The sequence below is a fragment of the Medicago truncatula genome, chromosome 2 (assembly GCF_003473485.1).
Source record: "Medicago truncatula cultivar Jemalong A17 chromosome 2, MtrunA17r5.0-ANR, whole genome shotgun sequence".
NCBI classification, from domain to species: domain Eukaryota; kingdom Viridiplantae; phylum Streptophyta; class Magnoliopsida; order Fabales; family Fabaceae; genus Medicago; species Medicago truncatula.
The window spans coordinates 50,948,019-50,967,884 of NC_053043.1; the positions used below are offsets into that span (position 1 = coordinate 50,948,019).

The window sequence follows — 19,866 nt, forward strand, 5'->3', positions numbered from 1 at the left end:
CACTAATCCATCCAATAATGTCAAACGTGTCTATGAGGCAGAGCTCGAAAGGAATGATCAAAATGGGCAAAGGATTTATACCCGCAAAAACTACAATACCTAGGATAACCTAGGATAAGTGAAGTAAATATCTTAATTTTGCATTAAAATTTGACCAATACAAGTGCTGGTACACTTCCAATTTGAAGTTTGTTTTAAAATATCTCGTTTGTTTTATAGTACTAACTAAAATAAAAGAGTGAGGGTGTAACATGTTGATATCATAGTACTAATACTAATTAACATAAAAGAGTGGGGGTGTAACATTGATATTCAAACCGATCTAAATTAAAAATGTAAATCGCTCTAAAAAACTAAAGATTGCAAGTTATTAATGAGTAATTATTTAAAGAATCAATTCGTATTAAGTCTAACATAAATGAGTAGTTTACCATAGTGTGATTAGTCAATAATTAAGAATTTAGCAAGAGATTTGAATTCTCGACAGGACAAAAAACACGCAGTTACACGTAGCTTTTGAACTTACATATTAATATAAGTTCGTATAGTTCATATAATACTAATAATAACAACTCAAAATTGAAATTTCCTACTTTTAAGATGTGTGAATCCAACTACTAACAAAAAAAATTAAAATAGTCGTACCAACCATTAAGTTAAGATTAGATGGTTGGGATTGAAAACTACATGACTTAAATTATGCACCAAATCCAAATAGAGTGGGAGGAGGTATCCATTAATTCTCTCATATGTCTTAATCATGAAATTTGTATTTTCATGATCTAATGCCGCCATATATACACCACTTCATGAATAAAAATTAGTCACGTATCTTTTTCTATCGTTCTCATTTCTTAATGTCTCAACAAAGGTAGTTTCTCTTCTCTTCTTTCATTCATTCTCCCTATCTATATCACTCTCTTTTTCTCTTTGTCTTTCTATTCTACTATCATTTTTCTTTCCTACTTCAACACTTTTCACTCCCTAGCTACCGCATCCTTAAACTTCCAACCACCATTTATTTCTTAGCATCATATACATATACTTTCTTTCTAAACTTCAAAAAGAAAAAATGTTACTAAGAAGCTATAGTGCACCAATTCCAAGTTCTTTCCTTCCACACTCAATGGAATCTTCTTCTGAACAAGAACTCAATCACCACCTTCCTAGAACACTTGCAAGTCCAAGACATAAAAAAACTGCACCACTTCTTAAGAATCATCATCAAGAAGAAATAGAACAAAAATTTCACAAGAAAAAAACAACACCTTCAATGAGAGAACTGTTTTCAAGTTCTAGTTTAGATAAGCAAGTTTTGTATCATGACGAAGGTGGTAAGAAAGTTGGAAAGTTGCAAACTTTAGTAATGGGTGGTGGTGGTATGGGGTGTGATGGTGGAAGTATTTGTGGTGGTTGTAATGGTAGTGGAAGAGATTCAGGTGGTGGAAATGGAAATGGATGGGAAAATAATTATGGTAGAGATGAAACTGATGCTTATTACCAGAATATGATTGAAGCAAACCCAAATAATTCTCTTTTACTTGGAAATTATGCCAAGTTTTTGAAAGAGGTAATTAATTTGGTTTATTTGAGTAAGAGTGACTCACTACTTGAGCTTGATCATGTTATTAATCGCATTCACGCGGTTAGCACATTAATGGTTGTTGATCGAGATAGGACGCTCCATATTTCAATACATAACTTGATTTTTTTTAAAACTAAAATACCGAACTTGAAATTTGAATCGTTTAATCTAGATCCAACAATCATCAATGTACCGACTGCATGCAATCTGGATTCAAAAACTATGAACCAAAAGTTTAAGTCTAATATGTCAGATCAAATACTTACATACAATATATAAATGAAGAGTAGGCTATGTTGAATATTTTGTAATTGGATCATCATTTTGAGAAATTAAAATGTAAAAAAAAGTATAGTGTATTATGATTATAATATATAGTTTGTCGCATGAATAAATTGATGTTCAATTTGAAAAGTAGGTGCGTGGAGATTATGGTAAAGCAGAGGAGTATGTTGAAAGAGCCATTTTGGCTAGCCCTAGTGATGCTGATGCTTTATCACTCTATGCTGATTTAATATGGCAAACAGAGAAGAATGCTGATCGAGCTGAAGCCTATTTTGATAGAGCTATTCAAAGTGATCCAAATGATTGGTAAGATAAATCTTAAATCTATGTGGATTATGTCTTTTCCTCTATGTATATACATTCTCCTAATTTTTGCATGAAATTTATTGTTTGAACATCAAACTAGAGACATTATATATGTGACATGGTAGATGTTTATATATATTTTTCTTTTGCTTTTTATCTTCTATAATTTACACATTTCAATAATGCAAATATAAACCAAATGATACAGGGGATGAAGATCTTGATGTTTAAAAGTCATTTATCTATATAGAACTAGATGCATCTTTTGTTCCTTTTGTAACATATTTTGTTCTCCACATAAACATTATAATTTCCAACTAAAGCTTGTTAATGTGATACTTTTCGCTCTGCTCCCTAACGCTTGGTCTTTTAGGTTTTTATTTTTTGCTGCAAAAATTGATTTGTTTAAAAATTCAAGTTATAATTAGTTCTTCCTTTATTCCTTTACAAAATCTAAAAATATATAATAAATAAATTTTATGTTACCAACATTAACTTGGTCCAAGTGGCAAGGGTCTTGAACCCCCCTAAGGAAGTAGCCTAGGGTTTCATCCCTATCTCGTGTTAGAAATTGTTTTGGTTGTGAGCTCATTTATGTGTCCCACAGTTATCCGACAAAAACTAACCACAATTAAACGACGGTGGAATCTTCGTAGCTAATATAGCAATAACAAAATTATATTTATTAGATATATTGCATTGAAAATGGGTGAACAATTAATTTGACACAAATAATGAAAGAGGGAGTTAATCAATAATATGATCGTGGAGGAAAATGCAAGTTTAATTGCGCCGTTTTTGGAAGAGGAGTTGGTGAGGGTGGTGAAGGAAAGTGATGGTAATAAAAGTTCGGGCTCGGATGGCTTTAATTTTGCCTTCTTTAAAGAATTTTGGTATTTGATCAAGGATGAGGTTAGGATAATGTTCGATCAATTCTATGCTAATGAGGTGGTTCCTAGAGGTCTTTTGGCGTATTTCGTTGCTTTGATTTCAAAGGTTTCCTCGCCAATGGGGTTAAAGGATTACCGTCCAATTTCCTTGCTCGGTAGTCTTTATAAATTCCTATCTAAGGTATTGGCAAAGAGGTTGGCCGGTGTTATGAACTCGATTATTTCTTCATCTCAATGGCGTTCATTAAGGGTAGAAACTTGGTGGATGGTGTCTTGGTGATCAACGAAGTGGTGGATTGGGCGAATAAGTCCAATCAAGAGGTGTTGATCCTTAAGGTTGATTTCGAGAAGGCGTACGATTCGGTGGATTGGAGTTTTTTGGAGTATATGTTGGGTAGAGTGGGTTTGAGTAGGAAGTGGATTGCGTGGATGAAGGCGTGTGTGTGTGGAGGGAGTATGTCCGTGCTTGTCAATGGTAGTCCAACGGAGGAGATACACATTCAAAGATGCCTAAAACAAGGTGATCCTTTAGCTCCTTTTTATTCTTGTTGGTGGCCGAAGGTTTTAGTGGGTTGATGCGTAACATGAGTAGGCTCAATATGTTCGAAGGAATCCGGATGCATCCGGAAGGAATGGAATTGTCTCACCTTCAATATGCGGATGATACGATTTGTATGGGGAAAGCTACGGTGGAAAATTTATGGGTGTTGAAAGCTCTCTTAAGGGGTTTTGAGATGGTGTCCGGTTTAAGAGTTAATTTCTTTAAAAGTTGTTTGATGGGGTTGAATGTTGAAAGGGAGTTTATGGTTATGGCGTGTAACTTTTTGAATTGTAACGAAGGTAGTATTCCGTTCAAGTATCTGGGGCTTCCGGTGGGAGCAAATCCGAGGAGTCTTACTACATGGGAGCCTCTCTTGGAGCATATTTCGTCCCGGTTGAATTCTTGGGGGAATAGATATATTAGTTTTGGAGGTAGAATTGTTCTCCTTAATTCGGTGATTAATGCTATCCCTATTTTCTATCTCTCATTTTTGAAGATGCCCGATAAAGTGTGGAGGAAGTTGGTGAGGATCCAAAGAGAATTTCTTTGGGAGGGGTGATGGGGGGTCGTAAAATTAGTTGGGTGAAGTGGAGATCAGTTTGTCAACCAAAGGGGAACGGTGGTCTTGGGGTGAGGGACGTTAGGGTGGTGAATCTTAGTCTTTTGGCTAAGTGGAGGTGGAGGTTATTGACTGAGGAAAAGACGCTTTGGAAAGGGGTGCTTATGGAGAGGTATGGTGAGAGGGCGGGTGATTTGGTGGATAATGAGAATGATTGTTGTCCTTCAAACTCCTCTAGGTGGTGGAAGGATATTGTCAATCTAGAGGGTTGTGGTGGGCCGAGTTGGTTCAATGAAGAGGTGGCTAGGAAGGTGAGGAACGGGGTTAATACTAAGTTTTGGTATGCGAGATGGAGGGGTGGAGTTCCCTTTCGAGGTAAATATTCTAGATTGTTCTCTATGTCAAACCAAAAAGAGGCTATGGTGGCGAATATGGGGGTGAATAATGGGCCGGTGGTGGAGTGGCGTTTTTTTGTGTGGGAGGAACAATTGTTAAATAATTTATTGGAGGATTTGGAGGGGCATGTGTGGACTCATGGTGAAGACGTTTGGGTTTGGAAGCTTGAAGATGATGGGAATTTTACAGTTAAATCTATGTATGGGGAAGCTTGAAGGTAGCTGGATTGTGGAGAATAGGTGGAGTGTGGAGGAGTTGGGAGTTTTTTCTCAACTTTGGAAAAGCCCGGCTCCGTCAAAAGTGGTGGCCCTTTCTTGGAAAGTTTTGCTTGATCGTATTCCGACGCGGTGGAATCTTCGTAGAAGGAATGCCCTCCCCCCGGAGGTTTCGGTTAGATGTGTGTTGTGCGAGGAGGAAATGGAAATATCTAATCACCTTTTTGTGCATTGTCCGGTGGCTAGAGGGATTTGGTTGGAGCTTCTCAAGTGGGTTGATAGTATGTTTATAATGCCGCAAAGTGTTTTTAATCATTGGCTCTGTTGGAATGCGGGAGCCTCTAATAAGAAGATGATTAAGGGATTTAGACTCATTTGGCACGCGACAATTTGGGTGATTTGGAAAGCGAGAAATGATAAGATATTTAATGACAAGGTGAAGGAAGTGTTGGAAATCGTTGAGGAGGTTAAAGTTTTATCGTGGAGGTGGTGCCTATCCAGCCTTAAGATACCGGCCTGCCTTTATTATGAGTGAAGTTGGAATCCGAAGTTGTGTCTATTGAGATAGTTGTTTTTGTGCTGTTTGGTTTGTCTGCTGAAGGTATCGTTTTCTGTCTGGTTTTCCTTCGCTAGTTGTCTGGTTTTCGGGGTTGATTCCGTCTCAGTGGTGCTGGATGTTCTGTGCTGGTTTTTGCCTCCTGTTATGTTGCAGTTTGGCTGGTGGCTGCTGTCAGTTTTTGGGCTGGTGTGTTCTGTGCAGTTAGCAGCTGTTTCTCTAGGTTGTTTGTGCTGCTGTTAGTGTGCGTTTGTTGTGAGCTGTGTGGGTAGGCCTAGTAGTTTTTATCCTGTTTTTGGTGCTCCTGTTTAGCAGTCAGCTGTGTTTGTTGCTGCTGCGTCATGAGCTTTGGCCCTGCGCTGTTTGGCAGGCCTTTTAGGGTTTTTTTTTTTATCGAGTGGTGGGCAGTTTGAGTGCTTTTAGTTGTTTTGCATCCTTTGTACTCTTTTTCCTCCTTTCGCGGGCTGAGTGCTTCTCGTGCTAGCTCTGCTTAATAATATTAGCCGTTTCAAAAAAAAAAAATCAATATTATGATTTAAGATTTAAGTGTAATGAACATTATGAAAATTTAAGATTAAAATTGTGAATAAGGACAACAAGGGTAAAAAATGCAATCAAAAAGAGGTAAATTAGTCTATTATCTATTTAAATTGATTTTTTCTAAGTGTCCGATTTTCAAAGACCAACGATCAGGAACAAAGGAAGTTCTAGTCATTAGCGAACTTGTGATAATATTAAATTATCTTTGGGGTGGGTAGCTCAACTATTTGTGTTAAGGGACTAGGAAGTTGGAGGACACCAGATTCAAACTCTGGTGAACTATAACAACTACGTAATTACTAATTTTCAAAAATAATTATTGATCGTCCAAGAAAAATTCTTTAGACGTTTTGCTTTTTTTTTTTCATGCTTTTTTTTCAAACAAATAACAAGGGTTTGTTTGTGTCCTGATTTTTCTTGAATGTAATATATAAAAACTAATTAGTAAATTAATATTATTATCACATCAGCTATGTCTTGGCTTCATATGCAAAATTCCTATGGGATGCTGAAGAAGATGAAGATAATGACTGCCAACATAAAACTGATAAGAGCCATACACATTCACCTGATCTTTTTCTAGGAGCTAATGGTCGTTCTCATGTCACTGCAGCCTCTAAAATCTAACCTCTCTGCTTCTTCTGAGTGAAGTTGGTTATCTTTTATTAGTCAAATGACACTTATGGGCTACAAAACAATCACTCACTGCATGTCCTTTTCATCCCTTGAAAATGGGAATTGATTATGGTTGATTAGTAGAGGTGATTTTATAGTTGTAAATATATAATATAGCTTATGTTATGCAATAATATAAGAGAATGTAGGATTGTAAGCCACTGAGAATTCCACTGTTGTATCTTTTGAAAATATATGAATTTTTTTGGTAGAGAATAAGTCTGCTTCTAGACCGATATAATGTGTCCTCGTGAACTTAACTCAGTTGATATAGACAATGCATAATATATGCAAGGCTCGGGGTTCAAACCCCGGCCAACACAAAAAAAAATAAAAAAAATAACTACTATAATGTTATTTTTATTTAGATTACAATGTATGATCACTTTAAATAGTGATCATAAAGTAACAAATATAACCAAATGAAAACTAATCATAACTAACTACTAACTATTTTCAACAATATTGAACTAGTTCTAACAAATCTCAAACACATAGTGCAATGCATATTTTATCTTGGTCCTGATAACTGAACACAAGACAAGGGCACATTGCTATAAAAACTAGCTTGTCCTGATGAACTAGCTTCTCCACTACTCATTTTCAAGTAAGCTGAATAAGTACTTGATTGTAATAAAGAAGGTGGATCATTTACAAGACACAAACCTTCAAGCATTTGAACAACTTTACTCATGGAAGGTCTCAAATTCATATCATCTTGTATACACCAAAGAGCAACTTTAAGAGCAGTCACAACACTTTCATCTTTATCATCAATATCTATCTTTTGGTCAATAACTTCTCTTATTTTTCCTTCCTCCATCATTCTTGATACATAAGAAGGAAAATGTGCTTTCTCTGCTCCTTCCCATTGATCATAGTTTTTTCTTCCTCCAACAATCTCAAGCAAAAGCATTCCATAGCTGAACACATCACTCTTCTCCGAAATCGCGTAGTTAGTTATCCATTCTGGTGCTAAATACCCTCTTGTTCCCCTAAGAGTTGTGAATACATGGCTTTGTTCTCTGCTCATTAGCTTTGCCAATCCAAAATCCGAAACCTTAGCCATGAAATTATCATCAAGAAGAACATTTTGTGGTTTGATATCACAGTGTATGATCCTCACTTCACACTCCTCATGAAGATAGGCCAATCCCTTAGCAGTTCCTATTGCAATATTGTACCTTGTTTCCCAAGTCAACAACAAAGTGTTTTCACTGTTTTTGAAGATCCATTTATCCAAAGACCCTCTTGCCATATATTCATACACAAGAAGGCGATGAGGACCTTCGGCGCAAAACCCTTTAAGCTTGACAAGATGAACATGGTGAATACTTCCAATTATGGATACTTCTGCTTTGAACTCTTTTGCTCCTTGTCCAACTCCTTCCAATTTTTTCACTGCCAATTGTGTGTCATCTTCAAGTAATCCAAGATACACCGAGCCGAATCCTCCTTCACCGATTTTCGTCGAGAAGTCCTTGGTTGCTCTAGCAAGTGCACTATAGGTAAAACGTGCTGGCATATTAGAGAGACCATCAAAGAAATCATCTTCCTCTAAAGTTTCTTGAGGATACTCATCAAAACTTTTCTTCTTCTTGTAGCACCAAAATCCAGTTATAAGACCAGCTATAACAAGAACTGTGAGAATCACTATAACAAAAACTAGCAGCATGTTCTTCTTTCCGCTACTGCTGCCATCATTGCCACCACTATCAGTTGAAACCTTCATATATGAAACATAACCACCAGTGCTCCCTTTAAACCGTTGGAAGCTCCCGGTCTGATCAAAATGAAAGCATCTACCAGTACTGTTTTCATAGAAAAGCACAAGGCAAGAACAGTTTTTTACACAAGCATCTTTGCATGAATTCAAGGTTGATTTCAAAACAGGTGCATCATACTTAAGTGCAAAATAATCAAGATGTTCACCAACATAAAGAAGTTCTGTTGAACTCCTAGGAGAACATGCTGAGATGTTAGGAGGTTTGCAATTGAAACGCGATCGTAGAAGGGAAGGGCATTCACACCAATTCGCAAAGAAACAAACATAGTAAGGATCACAAGGCTCGGGAACTCCACAAGGGTCTTGTGGTAATTTAAATACCTCAGGATTAGTAGATTTTCCTTTGTTAAGATCATAAAAAGAGATTGCACCATTTGGATCCAAAATAGCAGCATAAAATGACTTGGGATCTGAATGATCAGAAAATACAGTTTTCCAAACCAAAATTCCATTTTTATCATAGAAGTTCCATGAATTAGAAACCAAAGAAGCATAGTGAACCTTATTAGTCTTACCTGTAACATTTTTTCGAGTTCTATTACCAACTTCTCCCATTAAAGACCAATACAATTGTGTAGTTTCAAAACCTGCATAGAGAACCAAATCACCTTGTATATAACCTAGAAAATGAAACAAGTTCATTCGATTCGGGAAACTTTTAAGAGTCATTCCTTCAACAAAGGATTGACCAGGTAAAAGTGTATCAGTAGGATGGCTAAAACTTTGCCAAATAGCTTTCCCATTTTCACCAAACAAAACCAAATTTCCTGAATCCAACAATTCCATGTCCCTAACTTTTTGTCCTGCTGTGTTTGTTTCCCAAACAAAACCATTTCCACTTTCCAAATAAATATTTCCACTATGGTTAAACACACATTTGTCAGAGTTTTTAACAAGCAAGCCTCTATTTGCAGTCCAAACAACTTTGTAGCTACTCAAATGAATGACTACTAAAACAAACAACGATACATCAAGAGTTGTAAAGAATCCAAAAGCAAAAGCTGAGTTGTTGGATAGTAAGAAGAAACCGTTATTGTCATTCCAATCCAAACGAGATGCACTGAATCCGGGATATATCTTCTGAATGTGTTGATCTTTGGCTTGGTAGGTTCTTAACAAAAGGAGCATTAACATATACAATATCAAGGTTCCATTTTTCAATAAGCCCATCATTTTATAACTGCATTTAAACATCTGATTTTAGCTTAACTACATAATAATTATAAAAAATGCAATGCTACATACATACTACTAACAACATACCCGATTTCCATTCGACGGTAGAAACAGAAACTATGTAAGAATGCTATCTTTTTAGACTAAAGAAGGCATAAGAGGAAATGTACTATGAAGAAACCAAAGGATGAGAAGGTTGTGGCTAGTAAGTCATGTAAATTTTGAGAGCATAAATGAGTAAGTCATAGTCATCTTAAGGTCATGGGAAGAATGAGGTTGATGTCTTGAGTTATCACTTTATGTGTAATTATGATGGTAGGGTTGATGCTAAGTTGAGTAGTTGCATTGTGGTACGGGAACATTACTTTCCCCATTTTTGAGGTAACTGTCACATTATGATTTTTAGTGAGTGAATAAAGTCATTTCCATAAGAAATTACCAAGATGCACATGCTATATAGGGGTTTACATGAGTGATTCACTCCTTTCCATAATTATATCATCTACAATATAAACAAACGTTTACAACCCAAAAAATGTTTAATATATTATCATAAAATACTTCAGAGAACACTTCAAAACGTTGTCTTTGATTATACCATTTTTTTTTTTATTAAAAAGGGCTGACACATTTATATAGCGGTCCATTTATTCATCCACACAATAAAAAATTAGGAAGAGAAAAATGGCACAAGAATTCAAATATTAAATTTCTGTTATAATACTTGGGAAACAAACTAAAAATCTATTACAAAATGGAAGACATTGAAAGCCAAAAAAATTGCAGTATATTTTTTATAAACTTATTCTCTAGAAAGATGGTTAAAGGTATAATTTCAGTCACAAATAACAGACATAGTAGCTTCGTGGAACTCTTTCAAAAAGCATATATTTTAACATGTATCTTTTCAACAATCTGCAAAAACAAGAGAAAAAGGCGTTTCTTATTAGTCAAATAGAAAAGAATCTGAGCAGAAACAAGATTCTAAACAAATTGAAATTAAACTAACATGCTAATATATGAGATAAATGATTACTGGAATTGGGAACAACATCAACAACCTTGATTTAGTTTTAAAAACTGAGAAGCCTACTTCCCTTACCAATGAGTCTACTGAATCCCATAAGACCCTCTATGGAAAATGGGAAGGGTCTAACAAAGTGTCTTAAGGTCATAGCTTACACTATGGAGAAGTCCATTAGACAAAGCATCCCACAAAATGACGTGAAAGCTCTATCGATAGAAGCATTCATTCTAGCCTATCTTTTTTTTTTTTTAGAGAGGAACGATTCCCTTGTCTGAGAACCGCCATTCACGCACTATTCCTCACCACTAAAAAGAGCGATCGATAATCCCTAAAAAAATGCAGAAGTGAGCGTACCCCAAAGCTATCCTCTCTTCCCCTTTTTTAGCGTTAGCCAACCCCATTTTTTTTTCACCTTGAATTGGTCAAAGCCAAAAATATGAAAAATAGAAGGAAGAGAGATCAGAAAGATAGGCGGAGACAATATGCCAAAAATTATATGAAGTGTGTTGGTGAAAAGTTCACCCACTTTGAAAATGTCAAGAAATATGAGTACTTGTCGTTGTTTGATATGACAAGTATGATGATGTTAGCGGTGTGCGAGAGCATATCATGAAGCTATTGAACTGCTACAATGATCTGAAGGATCTTAAGGTTTAAATTGATGAGAGCGCCTTGATCTCAAGAGTCTTGACTCTTGAGTCTTTGCCTCCTCAGTTTGATGTTATGAGGACTTCATACAATACCCAAAAGGCTGAATGGACTGTTGATGAGATGATTGTTATAGTTATCCAAGAGGAGGAGTCTCTCAAAAAGGTGAAATTTCAGTGTTCATTTTGTTGCTGCTTCTTCTAGCACAAAGGATGTCAAGAGAAACTTTCATAAAGGAAAATATTATTCTAATGATAAGAAAAGGGGAAAGGCAGTGCAACATATGAAGCTTAAAAAGAAAACATATAAGGGAAACTTCCATAAAGATATTTGCAAGTAATGCACTAAGTATGGCTATAAGGTGGTTGACTGCTATTTCCTTACAAGGGAAACTTGAGAAGCAATGCACACTCTTAGCTCTAGCTTGTTTTGAATCTAATATAGTAGATGTACCTTCTGATACTTGGTGGTTAGATTCGAGTCGAATTCACGATATGAATGGTTGCATCTGACTATCTGAGTCTAACCACCAAGTATCAGAAGGTAAATATACAATATTAGATTCAAAACAAACTAGAGTGCATTGCTTCTAAATTTTTCTTTTTAGGAAATAGCCATCATCCACCTTGCCATACTTCTCGTAGGAGTTGCAAATCTCTTTACGGCAGTTTCTCTTTCGTGATTTTTTAGTAGGCTCCATATGTTGCACTGCCTTTCCCTTTTATTTGTTATCATCATAATTATTTTTCCTTCATGAAAGTTTCTCATTACATCCTTTGTGGCAGAAGAAGAAGCAACAAACTAAACACTTTAAGAATTCACCTTTCTGAGAGACTCCGCATGGGTAATTGTAGCAATCATCTCATCAATAGTGCATTCAGTCTTTTAGGTATTGTAAGAAGTCCTCGTAACATCAAAGTGAGGAGGATATGACTCAAGGACATCAAGGTGCTCTCACTAATTTCAACCTTAAGATCCTTAGAGTTATTGTAGTAGTTCACTAGCTTCATTATCTGCTCTCGCACACCGCTAAGATTGTCAAAACGGGTGAACGAGCATACTTTAGATAACTTTTGGCATTGTCATTTTGTGGGATGATTCGCCCAATGGACTTATCGATAGTGTAAGATATGACCTTAAGACACCATGTTAGAATCTTCTCGTTTTCCATTGACAATCTTATGGGATTCAGTAGATTCATTCGTAAGGGAAGTAGGTTTCTTAGTTCTTAAATCTAAATCGAGATTGTTAATAACTAAGTAGAGATCGAGAGAATCTTTCCGGTCCTCATAGTTAGTCTCATTCAGAGTTTCACGGAGCTATCATTCATGGAAGAATAAGGAGTCACTGAGGAATTATAAATAATAAATCAAATTTATAATTCCTCAATGATTCCTTATTCTTTCATGATAGATAGCTCCGTGAAAACTGAGACTAACTATGAGGACCGGAAAGATTGTCTCGATCTCTACTAAGTTATATATTAGGGTCAGCCAAAAAATAAGTTGGACCTAATATTTTATTTAAAATAAAAAATTAAACTAAAAAATTTTAGTAAACATGCCATTAATTTGTATCTATTTTGATCCTCGGTTAAAATATATCCAACAATACAATCAATTTTTTCCCTATAACTCTAGTACAATCCTACTAACAATGTTAGCAAATTCTAACAACAAAAAAGCACCGCTAGAGAAAGTAAAGGTTTTAGTGTAAAAAATAGTGTACCCGGTTTAGCAAAATTTCTACTTTCTAGTCCACCTTTTCTCCATTGTCTTTTTAAGATTATGTTGGCTTCTCCAATTTTTCAAGTTTCTCACTATTACAGGTTCCAACTCTTAAGTACTACATAAGAATTCTTTAAATAAAATAAAAGGATGACAAACATCTAGTTAAAATTAGAAATATGTTTTGAAGTAAACTAACTTAATAACAAAGAATTTCTTAGACAATTGGGACTTGAGAATGAAAGCAAAGAAAGAAATACAAATTGCTTGATCAATATTTTTACTTCTTGATGGAGCTAAGAAAGCCAATAGCATGTATTCCCTCTGTAGTGGCAATCATTAACACACTAAACATTGCTAATATATCAAAAATCATGTGACGCTGTCCTTGTAACCTTTACAATATATCAATTATTGTTTGTTAATAAAATCTACTTTCTAAGATGAGCTGCAGGAACAGTAACTAGGAAATTGCATCAATATGCTCTAGAAATTCACTGCCATAATATGCTTAAGGTTTCAAGCATATATGCTTAAGGTGAATCAAAGAAATGATTGGTAGAAGTAGAAGATAATGCATTTCATTGAAATCGACATATATGCTTAAGGTTTCAAGCATACAAATTAGACGACAATCCATTAACATGTGAAAATCAATTGCTTAGGGAATCGAATCCATTGTTTAATTAGACCTCCTCTACTGCCATAATGCCACAAATCAATGTTGCCCAATGATGTTTTGGAATGGCTTATTTTCACTGCATTTGACACTCACTGCAACTTCAGTCTTGCCACTTCCTCGAATATTTTTGCAAGGCATGTTGCTTATATTTCCACATTTGAAGGTACTTTATTGCTGCAGGCATTATCCAGATATTATTCTTGATCAATTACAATGGTATCATCTACATTATTCATCTGAAAAGACAATCAGAAGCATTCAAAGTTTTCTTCAATTAAAAAGCTCATGTTTTAATTCTAACACCATTACTTGTGCCACGAAAGGTGCAATTCATCACATCAAAGTTTTCAATATCATTATTCTTACCAATGCTTCAAACACCATCACTTGTAGTCTTGGACAAGGAATTAGTGTTTGAATCCTTAATAAGAATGAATGATGACGGAGAAGATGTGGAAAACATTAATGTGAAGAATTGCACCTTTTATAATACGAGTGATTGTGTTAGAATTAAAACATGGGCTTCTCAATTGAAGAAAATGTTGAGTGCTTTTCTAATTTATCTATGAAGATATTGTGATGATTAATGTGGATAATCCCATTGTCAATGATCAAGTATAATATATATGAATCATGCTTACAACAACGAGGTAACTTCAATGGTGGAAATAAGCAACATATCTTACAAATAAATTAGAGGAAGTGTCAATATAGAAGTTGCTGTGAGTTCAAAATGCAATGAAAATAAGTCATGCCACAACAATAGGTGCATTTGCAATCATATAAGTTAGAAACATACAGCCGTTAATATTTTAAAGGCTTAAACTCACTTTTTACCCCCTAGTAAAAAAAAAAAGGCAAAAATTACCTCTCATATTTTCCCCCTTTTGCAAAATGTCGATTTTGACCGAGTCAACCATACGTGGCATGCCACCTGGGTATTTTTTTTATTTTTTATTTTTTTTAATCCACAAATTCCACATGTATAATTAAAGAAATAAAAAATTAAAATTAAGAAGAGGGGGCACGTGAGTGAATGAACATAACACCATTGTTGTTTCTTTTGTCCATAATGCTGGAAAGAATGCATTTTGCAAAAAAAATTCTGCCAATTATTTCTTTTTCTAGATCGACGTTTTGATGTTTTGGTTTCTTGAGTTATTGGTGCATTAAAAATTCATGCTTAATCTATATCCGTTGTTGAAAAATTTTAATTTTTTTAGGGATTTTTTTTTTTTTTTGGTAGATAGGATTTTATTTTATTTTTTTTAATATGAATGCAAAAAATAATTAAAAAATTCAATGTCTATAAAGCTTTTTCGGACGCGCAGTTGAAAAAATATTGTAATTTTACGCGTTTCAGTAAACAATTCAAAATAAATTAAGGATTAGTCAAAATACTACGAAAATTTGCATATCCTCTATATGTATTATTATAGAGGTGTCTGCAAAAAAGCATCTCAAAATTCAATTTTTAGGTTGATGTTTTGATGTTTTCGAATCTTAAATTTTAGGCGCGTTAAAAATTCATATTTAATCAGGACACTTTTTCGAACTCACACTTGAAAAAAAATTGCAATTTTGCATGATGCAGACGAAAAATCAAAATAAATCGAAACTTAATCAAAATGGTACGAAAACTTTATAAACACCTCTATAAAAATACATATATTCGTGGGGCCTCTGGATTATCTCACGTAGTTGGGTGTGGGGTACAAAATCAAAAGGCATCCACTTACTACTTTTTTTTGAGGTAAGGTAAGGTAGGTATCCACTTACTACTTAATTATACGAAAAAGGATCTAACAAGGATTGTTCTAAAGAGGAATGATATTTAGTACGTGCCCATTCCTTCACAAAAGTCACGAAACGTGTCATGTTTTCGGTATATGTGATGGAATGCACAAATGCATTCAGTGAAAAAAGATACTTTTTTTGTTGTTGTTAAATTAAACCCACTTGGTTTAGCATAATCTACCTTTGGAAATAAGCACCCGCCCAATCATCCAATAACAGGCTCTAGAAAATATTATAATATGTTCACATGCATATCATATCTTCATATATATATTAGAATATTGAAAGTGGCTAAACCATTCATAAAAGTGATAATTCATGCAGAATAGATAACCTTTGAATTTGTTTTCTCAAGTTCAGATAACCTTTTTTTAATTATACTCAAAAGTTTAGATAACCTCTCAACTTTAATGTAGATGTGTATTTTTATGAATCGAATAAAATAAAATTTACAGGATCACATAGAAAACTGAAAAGAAGGGGCAGAGATCTAGAGTAGTGGATCCAACTCCCCTTCGTGAGGGACACTCCAAAGATTAGTAGGTTAAATTAAATTAAACAAAACCCAGAGTAATTTATTCTTCTGTAGTAGGGTGTACCGTAGGCTCCGCAGTTGCATCATCACCAATTGAACCATCACCGTTGATTTGATCAAGGACGAGAACGAATCCCATAGCAAAGGCAGCGTCAAAACCAGGCTTAACACAAAGAGATAACACTTCTTTTCCAAGCATAACACCTGTGGTGGGGTCCACTTTGCGATGAATCTCAGCTACGTTTTCCTTCATTCCGTTAAAAACCGTGCAACAACGTTGAGAGAAGCAACCTTCAATGTGGTACTCCTCACCAGGGTTATCGTACACCTCCACTGTTACTCCAGTACGTGCTCGTCCGATCATAGATGACCTCTTCACACTGAAGGTAGGTTTATCACCGTCTCTTCTTTCACCTTTAAAGCCTTCCCACCGTTGATGTAGACTCGGCCTCTGCTTCACATGATTTTTAAGTTTATTCAAATCAATGAAGCAATTCAATGGTGCACATATAAGACAAATGCTGTATGATGTATACTTACGTTTCTAACATTTGTTTAATAAAATGAGTATTGTGAGATTTATTAATTCAATCGTAGAAAAAATTGTGCCCTATAGAATTCAGAATAGAACAAATCCCCTTCTCCAAAATCTCCAGTAACGAAAAATAAACTATGATTTTAGCTTGAATAATATATGATTACCGTTGTGTTGTAGTAGGCTAGTAGCATAGCACCGGTAATAGTTGACTTATGAACAGTTATACTACTATAAAACAAAATATAGTTAATGTAAACTATACACACACACAAATCTATAAAGGGATTTGTTAATTTGCAATCACTCATTTTTTTAGTGGACATAATTTAACAAGAATCGTACGGTCTATGTTTTTAATATTTATTTTATGGGTTTTTCTATCGTGTGCATATATTAAGAAGTTTAAAATAAAATATTTGTATTGGAATATGGTGAAAGATCAATAAAACTCGTTAAAATGAGTTTCACTAATCTATTAAACATATCTATCTCTCATACATTGAGAGTCAACGAAGTAGATAAATGAAGCAATTCTCGATGCGTTCATAGTAAACAAGAAGAACTAGGGAAACAAATGCGACGAACCACAATTAATCCACGAGAAAACACCGTGACACGCTCGACAAGCTGTAAGGAACAAATTTATTGCCACATTTGATTTTTTTTTTTATTATGCTTTTGTCTCTTCTAAAAACATTAAAATATGGATTTATTATTGGTTGATTTGATTGTTATAAGAAGATTCATTACAAAATTATGAAAGAACCACGCTTATGAAATTATGAAGAAACAAAAAGAAAGTAGGTTATTATAAATCATATGATAGTGTAAACATGTTTAATAAGATTTGTGCAATGTTGTGATTCATTCACATGCACGATTGCAATCCACAACACAACATGACGATTAATTCAGAAGGCAAGCAAATGAGTCCGTGACGCAACATCTGTAACAACCGAAATCATAAAATCCTTGATCATATTTTTTATTTTAACAACTTGATCGGTATCATTTTATTATGTTGTAATTTAGCAATAAAACAGTTACACAACATCTGTTTTTGACAGTAACGGTGAATACGGAAAACAAATGATTACGAATCAACAATCATAAAAATCTTAATATAATAACGTTGTACAACATCGAATTCGATTTGCTAAGTGTTACTCAGTGATAAAGAAGAAAGAAACGGCGGCGTACCTTCCGGCGAACAGTGAGGAGACAACGACCGTCGGGATCCATTAGAACAAGCTCATCTAGGTCACGAGAATCAGGTCCATATGAGTCAACTCTGAAAACGAGTTGACCATGAGAATCATAGACGGTGAAACCATCGCCGGAGAAGAAGAGAGAGGTTTTGAGAACTGTGTAATGAATCTCTTCTTTGAAGACGTAGTTACCTTCTTCTTGTAACTCTTTCATATTTTCTGCGGCAGAGTCGGAATCCATACAAAGGGTCATTTCAAAGATGGAAAATGGGAATGGAAAGTTTGGAGTTAAGGTTTTGACATGTGAATGTGAATTATGATGTGGGTCTCCTGCCCTATTATTTGTGATGTTAAGGGAAAAAAAGTGTTCTTATTAAACTTTTAAGATACTCTATGTCTTGCGATTTATACCACTTTTTAATATTAATTATTACACTTTTTTGGTACCCATCCATAAGCCAAATTTAAACAATAATGTTTTTTTGATATGTTAAACAATAATGTTGTAAATCATTCGGTCACTATTATAAGTAAAAATTAATATTTTAGATCATATACATTATTAACTGATTGAATCTAAAATGCAATGTTTTGTTTATAATAGTGATCGAATGATATACATATTTTTTAAGTTTCATGCGATGTTTTCTTCAAAAGAAGATAAAAAAGTTTCATGTGGTGTGTTTATCATTTCTTTTGCAAACTAAATAAAAAAATATTTCTTACTTTAAACTTAATTTAAACTCTTTCTAGAATTAATTTAAAATTTAAATTTAATTTCAAAATATTAAATATAAAAATAAAAATGTTGAATGTTAAATCCTGTAAAACTCTATATTGCCAAAGAATTCACTTTTTTTTAAGGGTAATTACTTTTTTGAACATATTGCAGTTTATACTTACGAAGTTTTACTATTGTTTAACGATTACTAATATCCGTCAGATAATTAGTTAGATATACAAGATGAATTGTCCTCTTTTTGATTGAATTTTCTCTTTACGTAAGAGATGGTGATTGATTATTGGATCTCACTTGTTAATTATTTATTATGTGGGGTATAGAAATTGAACCATGCATGGGTTGTATGGCCATCTCCACTTGAAATGTCGGGTGAAAAAATAAATGCCAAGTTATGCCAAAATTGAATTCCCATTAGTTAAGGATCTTCTAAACAAAACAACAAAAAAGGTTTGTCTAGAGAATACTTAGCTCCTTTTAAAAAATAGAAAAAGAAGGAGAATGCTTAGCTACATTGCAGCTGGTGTAGAACAATACAAACAATGCAGAAAGTAGTGTACCTCAGTATTTTCCTCTCCACAATCATGCAATCGGAGCTATTGGTGATCGTTTGAACTAGATTTACAGATTTATATAATTCAAGAAAGAAAGAAAAAAAAGCTTGAATCAAAGTTCAATTATGGACAGAATTATTTTAGTAAAGTTTCGAGCCATATAATTTTATTTTTTTTTATTTAATACTCAAATTCGTATTCTAAATAATAAACATTAGATAAAATAGATGATTATTTTTCTAATTAAATATCCATCTTTAAAATTATAAAATGTCAATCATGATGGTCGCTTTTGTTTACTTACATGACACACTTAAGTTAATATTTATTACTATCTCCATTTCTAATTATATAATTTTGTTTATTGCAAAAAAAATATGCAAAATATTTAGCGACTTTATATTGATAAATAAATAATCAAAGTAGTTGAAAAACTAATTAAATTGTTTTTTTTTTAAATAACCAAAAAAAAAATATTAATATGCATAACTTAGTTGACTGAGATAATGTATTATACATGCAGGATCAAGAGATTGAAATATCAAATTCTTCATTTATTCATCTAAATGGTAAAATTCTAGTCACTCTCAAGAAGGCTCTATATTTAAGAGCCAAGGTAGTATCAATATGTTGAACTCCATCGATGTCACATTGGAGATTAATTTGGTAACAAAAATTGGATCGTTTCATAGATTAATTTGTCAATAATTTAGTCTTGCTACAAAACTAACGAAAAACATTATTAAACTTAATCAAGGTTAATTTATAAACAAATTTAGAAAACATACTATAATTTATTATAATAAACTTAGTTTAGTTGACAGAGACATTATATTATTATATATGTAGAGGTTCAACTTATAATTCCGAAACAAATTTAGAAAACATACTACAATTTGTT

At 34.0% G+C, this 19,866-nt stretch overlaps 3 protein-coding genes across 3 annotated transcripts; 1 reads left to right on the plus strand and 2 right to left on the minus strand.

Moving 5' to 3' along the window:
* The first annotated feature begins 827 nt into the window (after window positions 1-827).
* LOC25487954 (uncharacterized) lies at window positions 828-6,764 on the plus strand. Its single transcript, XM_013610115.3, has 3 exons — window positions 828-1,570; window positions 2,004-2,176; window positions 6,344-6,764. Exons 1-3 carry the CDS (start codon window positions 1,073-1,075, stop codon window positions 6,498-6,500), a joined length of 828 nt encoding a protein of 275 aa, XP_013465569.1. The 5' UTR covers window positions 828-1,072; the 3' UTR covers window positions 6,501-6,764.
* A 128-nt stretch (window positions 6,765-6,892) lies between these two features.
* Window positions 6,893-9,894, minus strand: LOC11432027 (G-type lectin S-receptor-like serine/threonine-protein kinase SD2-5). Its single transcript, XM_003597853.3, has 2 exons — window positions 9,598-9,894; window positions 6,893-9,514 (listed from the first exon to the last, which is right to left on the minus strand). The coding sequence occupies exons 1-2, from the start codon at window positions 9,606-9,608 to the stop codon at window positions 7,060-7,062; spliced, it is 2,466 nt and encodes an 821-aa protein (XP_003597901.2). The 5' UTR covers window positions 9,609-9,894; the 3' UTR covers window positions 6,893-7,059.
* Window positions 9,895-15,690: 5,796 nt separating this feature from the next.
* LOC11420985 (protein LURP-one-related 12) lies at window positions 15,691-18,036 on the minus strand. Its single transcript, XM_003597856.4, has 2 exons — window positions 17,665-18,036; window positions 15,691-16,377 (listed from the first exon to the last, which is right to left on the minus strand). Exons 1-2 carry the CDS (start codon window positions 17,923-17,925, stop codon window positions 15,967-15,969), a joined length of 672 nt encoding a protein of 223 aa, XP_003597904.1. The 5' UTR covers window positions 17,926-18,036; the 3' UTR covers window positions 15,691-15,966.
* Window positions 18,037-19,866: the final 1,830 nt, after the last annotated feature.